Source organism: Pyxicephalus adspersus, chromosome 4 (genome assembly GCF_032062135.1).
Source record: "Pyxicephalus adspersus chromosome 4, UCB_Pads_2.0, whole genome shotgun sequence".
Lineage (NCBI taxonomy): Eukaryota > Metazoa > Chordata > Amphibia > Anura > Pyxicephalidae > Pyxicephalus > Pyxicephalus adspersus.
In genome coordinates, this window is record NC_092861.1 from 48,488,196 (window position 1) to 48,495,674 (window position 7,479).

Sequence of the window (7,479 nt, forward strand, 5' to 3'; positions counted from 1 at the left end):
GAGCTAAAAAAAAGTGTGTCTTATGGTCAGTACTTCCCACCTTTCTGAAATGGTAAAAGGACACATTTTGGCCTAAAATGTTTAGGCAAGGCACACCTTACTATGGCCCCAACTACATATGACGAATTAATGAGCACAAAATTATATTTTAGAAGGAATGTATTTTTTCAGTTTTTTTTTTTAAATATGCATACACAAGAGATCAGTTTTTGTTAATCTTTTTAGGGTTCCTAATGGTTTTTAATTAAATTAAAGCTTTATTTTTCATTAATTCAGCATTCAGCAAATGTTACATGTGACTATTACGCTGCAGTTCAAAAGACATCACACATTGACTGCATTGCTTAGTGCACTCTTTAATCTACCAGACCTTGTGCAATACACTCTTATTCTTAATGGAACCCCTTCTTCTTAGCACACAAGTGCAATGTGGTTTGCTGCAGAAAATGCTTCATACACTATCTTTGGTCTACCGTGGTGTATTCAACATCCTATCCAATTGAATGGATCGCCCTAATGTAACGCTTGTTAATGAGTGTTCACTTAGCAGACCACAGTGGACTCGGTTGGTGTAAACAGGCCTTACAAGTCTGTCTGAAGACAGCTGCAATAAAGAGTATGGCTGCTAGTCAGCTGTGCCAGCTTACAGTGCCATTGCACCTGAGAGAATGGCCATCTAATATGGGATTTGTCACGAGTCTGTTTATTTAATGAGACATAACAATTTCAACACAAGGGCTCGGCTTCTGGAAGAAAACATAATTTAGCGATATTTTTTATTTACTTGCAAAACAAACAAAAAAACATTTTTAACATTGCAAAACTTTTTATCCCTTACCAAAACTCTGGAAAATGTGTACATTGCCTTTAGATGTTCCTTAAGATCTAACCGTGATTAAAAATGTACAATTGTATATATATCCGTGGGAAACACTTTTAGATCAGGATGAATGCTCCATTACTTCTATGTGCAGTGTATTTAGAAATGGGCTAAAATGGTCTTTTGCTGTATCTGTCAAGTGATGTGCCTGCTAACAGCCGGGGTTAGTGCTGATCTGGGAACAATGAAAAGGTTTAGCAGTGTTAAGTCATAGGAGAGGTATTGTGAGTTCTCTGGCAGCAAAAATAATGATTACAAAATCCCAGGCTCTCAGATGATAAACATAATGATGAAATACATTGTCCTGAAACACAAATGCTGTTTGAACAATTAGCAGAGATTATGTGAAATGGCTCAGTATAAGATGCCTTCTGTTTTTAGTGCCTTGTCCTAGTCTCACAGCCCTGCCTATAATATTGCTTTCCTCCGGTACCTTTCGCTATAGTAAAAGATAAACTACATGTTTCCTAGTCTGTGGTCATTTTATGATCCTAGGCATATGGCTGAAAAAGATTTATTAAACAATCACCGGTTATAAAAGTTGAAGAGAATGTATTGCTCCCAACACCTCTCCTTTAATACCTATCCAATATCCCCTTCTCAAGCACACTCTGTGTTCAGCCTTGATTCTAAACCATTACAAGATTATAAAAATGTTATTTAGAAGTGTTCGTTTCATATGTGATAGTTTATTTTGCAATTTTTGTCCATCGTATTCATTTAAACCCTGGACCCTCATAAAACACTTAAGGTGTATAACTTCAACCAAATATTTTATAGATATATTAAAGGGCTTTCTATTCAGACAGCTTTATTCAACAGGCCTACTCTATATATTCACTATTTGTATATGTGTGCGGTCCTATACTTTCTCCTATATTAAGATCCAGCTTCTTTCCTGCTACAGAGACAGTTTCTGGAGATATAGATGAGACACCCTGCAAGGACAAACTGGTTGAGGATGACAAGGGTCATATCATGGAAGAAGTAGTAAAAACCTTTCTCAAGCAGCAAGAAAAATTAAATTACATTTTACAGAAGAAAGAACAAATCCAGATGGTAAGAACACTTGGGTATGAATGCATAGGTATTTACCTGGAGCGTTACGTTCTTGCTTTGTGTGGAAGTTTGGTTAACTGTTTTTGATCTTAAAACCCAAAGTCAGCTTAGATGTTTTTGCAGTCATTACAGATATGCCTTACCTGAAATACATAATTCACTGACACTCTGTTCTATCAAAATGTTGTATGCTACAGATAAATTATTATGGTATTGTACTTGTTGGTAGTATGCCCACAGTCTGGCTACAGGTTCTTTTGAAGGTATTTTGGGACTCTTATTAAAAGAATCGGCCACTGTTGGTCGCCTTAAAGTATGTTTCTGGTTCCCCCTATTGTAAAGCTGAAAAATTCCAATTCCCCAGGTGGAGTTGTAGAAGGGCAGGTAATGGATCATGATAAGCCTTACTAGATTTGAAAAAAAAACTTTGTATTGACATCAGAAGATGTTGCCAAACTGCTAAAATAAATCAAGCATCCTTTAATTTAAATATTTGCTCAGGACAGGCAAAAATTGGGGTTTTCACCTTCACTGTTTTGATGGATATCTTTATTGCAGGAGGTTGAAATGCTGAGCAACACAAAAGCTATGAAAGAACTGACGACCGAGCAGCAGAACTTACAGAAGGAGTTTGAGTGCTTGCAGACTGAACATATGCAAAAAATGGAGGAATTGTATAACGAGCAACGGGACTTGGAGGAAAAGCTGAAACAAGTGAAGAAACAGAAATGCTTGTGTGATTCTAATTCCGAGAGGGATAAGGAAACGCAATATGCAAACCAGGTGAGAGTGGAGGAAAGGAAATGTAATTTTGTGTCATGATGTTCAAGATTATGCATTGGAACTTTAGGAGCCACATTCACAAAGCAGACACATGACATGGCCTTCCCATGGCCGTACAACAGCTGTAGAAAAAAATACATATTTTCCTCTGCATCTTTAAGCCAGAGAGAACTTCAAAGTACACCACATGCTGCATACCTCAGGCAGCATTTTATGAAATGGGCAGCATGTGGAGTAAACACTTTGGTGTCCAACACATAGCTGTTTCTGCTCACAACTATAAATAGACTCTTTGTGTTGTGAGTAGAAAATACATTAAAAGGTCATTCCATTCAGAAATATTGTTTCAAAGAAAGTTGGGTGAGTTATAATGGAAATAAATAGGAGGAGTAATTTCCGGTATTACTCTGATTTTTTTTGTGCCCTTGGTTCCTCCTAAGTGAAAACCTTACTGCGACCCCCCCCAAGAGCATTTTAGGGTTGGGACACAGTGTTGGGTATACAAAAAGCTAGAACAGTGTGCACCTATGGCAAGTACTGTATTTTTTTTAACAGGGAAATTGTAGAGCAGACATGCCACAGATTTTGGGGTCAGGTTAGGCACATAGCTTGAATGCAAGTTGGTCTGGCTTTGAACTACTTCTGCACAGTATAGAAACTCATCGTGAACTCGAGTAATTTCATGTTTGTAGCCTAGTCAGATGTTCTCTTTAGTTTCTACCTTTTCTCCTATCCACTACCCTTTCTGCTGAAGTGTACAAACACAGCATCATAGCCCTTAGCTTTTTCATTTATTTATTTCTTTTTTTTAGCAGTGTATCTTCACTTCAGTTTCTGGACATCCATGTAGTATTTTGTACTGCCACAACCAGATATGAAGGAGAATGAGTACTGGTTTGCTTTAATGCGATTTTACAATGCTTGTGATTTTTGTTGGTCTTGTACTGGAAACTTTGTGTGCTTATTACACTTTCTGAACAGCTGACACTGTGTGAAACTGTAATCTCTGGAGTGTTAATGCAGAGTTTGACTCAGTGCAACCGCTTAGAGATCAGATGTAAATTAAACAGAATAAAAACTGAAACAGAGAATAAATATTGTTTCCTGGAAATCTTATAATATGATGTGAACTAAACTAAACCTCAACCTACCTCTACTAGTAGTTGCTTACAATATACAAGGCATATCCCCAAAATATACTACCTTGTCAAATTATAGCTCTGTTTTTAATAACTGGGAAATGTTGAAGATGTAGACCCATTTTGGGATTTAGAATCTTGAACTGGACTACTCCTTTTGCAAAGAATGTATTACTTTGTGTGGTGGGGTAAAGGCACACTAGTTACATACTGTAAAAAAGCAAAGCAAATCTGCAGCCTGGTGCCAAATTAATTTGCCTTGCTTCCCAATATGCTGCTCCAGTTGCCTGAGAATCCTGAACTCCTGGGTATAGATGAAACATGCCGGGTTTTCTTTCCAATCACACAATGCAGTGTTCAATACATCTTACCACATCCAAGCATAGTCACTTGGGTAAAATAACATTGCTAATCTTCAAAAAAAAAAGGAAAAGCAATACTGAGGGTAGAGATTTTGTAGAGATGCAGCATCACATAAAAGAGGCATGCAGGCTCTCTAGTGGTAATATATGGCACTGCAGAGAGTCACAGATTTTTCAAGTTGCCCAAACATGTACATACAAACTTTTCCAGCTGCCATAAATCCTGATTGCCCACATACCTGTGCTTTTCTTTGTACTTTATCTAACCTAATTATGCTAGCTTGATGTGCTTGCCTTATATCTATATTATAAGTATAACTTTTTTTTTTAAATAAGGAAACTGGTAAGCTGATAACTAACCCTTCACCAAAAACATATTAAAGAGTAATGTCTCTTCTGCCTCTTGCTGAAACTGTAAGCTAGAAATGTTTTATGGTGGCTTACAATAACATTTTGTACCTTTTTTAGCTTTTGGAATTGCGACAAAGACTGGACCAGGCTGAAGCTGATCGGAGGGAACTGCAGGATGAGCTGCGTAGAGAACGAGAAGCCAGGGAAAAGCTCGAACTCATGATAAAAGAGCTAAAGCTTCAGATATTGAAATCAGCAAAGACTGGTAATGGGGAGTAGACGCACAGCTTACAGACCAGTCATTATGTTTAAAACAGGGATTATATTTTGACGTGGACTAATATGTAAGCAGGTTTTTGCTGTGTACTATATTAGAGGGGTTACTGCCAATGGGAAATATAAGACATTATAAATATACTTAGTTCCTGACCACCCTAAGGTTGGCATGTTTGCTGATTTGCCGAGTACTTTACAACTTGTTCTATTAGCTAAAGAACCTTTCCTGCATATCGCCCTTTGTAATGTGCAGTAAATGTTTTGCATCACAAGCCTATTTCTGATAATTTTAATGGCTTGTTAGGACTCCGTGTACTTCAAATGGTTCACCACTGGTTTCTGCTCTCCAGAAGAGGCTTAGGATCTCCGTATACTCCAGCACTGCATCCTGTGTGCACTTTCTGTTTCCATATGTGTGGCAGCTACTGGACAGTCCCACTCTTTTGTAGACCAGCCATGACATAATGCTGCTAATAACGTTTTCTTCATGTTTTTAGTACTGTTGTGTCCTTGCATAAGAAGCCCTGAAAATTTTCACTGACCATGTTCAAATTTGTTTTATGTTGTTTTTGATGCATGTACTTCTCCAGCTCGGAAAGCCAAATGGCTTGTAAGCATTATTCATAGTACAATTTACATCTTCCAGTATTTTATACGGTCCGCTAGGAGCGGGCCACACTGACACTATTTTAGTTTGTATACCTAGTAATTCCTCATATGCAGCTCTTGTATTGTAGGGGTTAACAGCTTGTATGCCACACAGGCTGCTTCTTTCATGCATTAAGTTTTTTTTTTTTGTCCTTTTTTTTTTTTTTTAGACAGCTATGGTCCTTTCTACACAGCAATTTCTTTTTACAGATGCTGCTTTTTAAAGCTGAACTCCAGGGACAGCAGTAAATAGACAATTGAAGTGGGAGTTATCTGGTAAAAGGTTAGCAAATGAGTGCAGTTGTTCTTGTAACCTGGTTATCCATGCCACGCAGCCCAACTAGATCCTTGTCCATTTTAGTCTGTGTACTGCTGTTACTGTAGACTGACGGAAAAAAAAAAAAAAAGAAAAATTTGGGTACTTAAACTGTTTGCAATTTATAATACATTTTAATACATATATTTTACTGAAAAAAAAATGCTTTCCCTGTCGCTTTTTTCATTATAGCAGCTTGGAGTTCACCCTTTACAAAAATGTGCTTTTCCACAAAAAAAAAAAGAAAAACTCTCTCCCTTTATCAGTGTGCAGGGATTTTACCACCTAGTGATCATTGGTTTCACAAATCAGCAGCCATACTGTGTGCCATCTTCTATATCAAAGCTTGTCCAATATTACAATGGCACTCTAGGAATGTCATGGTTCAATTGGGAATTTAAATATAAAACATATGGTAGGTGGGGAACCTTTCCTTATAGGCAGAGGAAGAGTTTACCCTTTAAAATGAAAGTCTTTTAGGATGGTATCCTAGGGCTACATGGATGATATTTTAGAAAATCAGCCATCGTACTAAAATCTCATAGGATTACTGTTTTTTTTTTTATTTTTTTTTTTGTAATCACAATAAATGTAATGCGAGCTGCTGTGTAGGATATTTTTAGTATTATGACTGGGCAAAGAGTGTCCCACAATCACACAGTGTTCCCTGTACAAACACTTATTTAGAAGATTTTTGGGTGATTTTTTTCCTCATTCGTGTATACTCCATGAAATTCATTTTTTGAGACCGACCAAGCTTCTATATTCACACAATAGAGTGATTCTTGCACTAAAAGATTTTTCTTTAAGTTTATGAGATTGAATATTGCCCATGTTGCCCTAGGCTTACTCTAATTTACATGAATTCGCTGCCATTTGTCTGATGTGCTGAATGCATCACTTTACATCCATCCCAGTTTGATAGAAGTGCTGTGTATGGGAAGACTGTCTGCAGAACCAGCTCATTGTCACAGCTGCATTGCATTAAGCAATAAATAGGAGTAACATTGACAAAGGTATTTCTGTGAAATTTCTGCATAATTTAGTGAGTAGCCCAATACAAAAAATAGAGAAACAAAAATATATATTTAATTGCAACGACAATAATGTGCCCCAGGTCTCCTGCTTTGAATTTTAAGTAAAAGAAAAAAAGAAATGTATCTATAATTTGACTCCTATTTGAAAATATACAGTAACACTAAAGACAATATTTATGTTTTAAAGACAATATTTGCAAAATTTTAGAAGTAATCGGATGATTATGCAGGGATCTGCACAGTATAATGTTTCAAGAGGCATCTTGGGTATGTAGGGCAAAGTCACACTGGCTCAACAAAGCCCCCCCGCCAACCTGTTACCCACCTTGCTTTTATTTCCTCACTGCATCTTCGTTTTTCACAGTGGGAGACACAACCTGGCACTGCAAGATATCAGGGAGAATGAATAAGACCTCCTCCCCTGTGATTTTGTTTGACTTAACAGCCATTCAATAGGCCTGAGCATTGTTACATGAGGAATTGACATTGCATATCATCAACTTCAGTGATTTCAATGCCTGCTATGTAACAGGAAGGAGAACAAAGTGAGCACAAGGTGAACGTAAAAGGGGTCAAGGGTGCCCTTTACAAAGATGATGTCACTGTGCCAAGGTGACAGTGTCCGTTT

At 37.4% G+C, this 7,479-nt stretch overlaps 1 protein-coding gene across 1 annotated transcript in view; it reads left to right on the forward strand.

Annotated features, from left to right (window-relative positions):
- The window catches only part of SKIL (SKI like proto-oncogene), a 27,039-nt gene extending 20,069 nt beyond the window's left edge, over window positions 1-6,970 (forward strand). The window contains exons 5-7 of the mRNA XM_072408094.1: window positions 1,788-1,939; window positions 2,498-2,722; window positions 4,692-6,970. Coding sequence (XP_072264195.1) covers window positions 1,788-1,939; window positions 2,498-2,722; window positions 4,692-4,853 — 539 coding nt within the window. The 3' untranslated portion in view covers window positions 4,854-6,970. The remainder of the gene's footprint in view (window positions 1-1,787; window positions 1,940-2,497; window positions 2,723-4,691) is intronic.
- The last annotated feature ends 509 nt before the right edge of the window (window positions 6,971-7,479 follow it).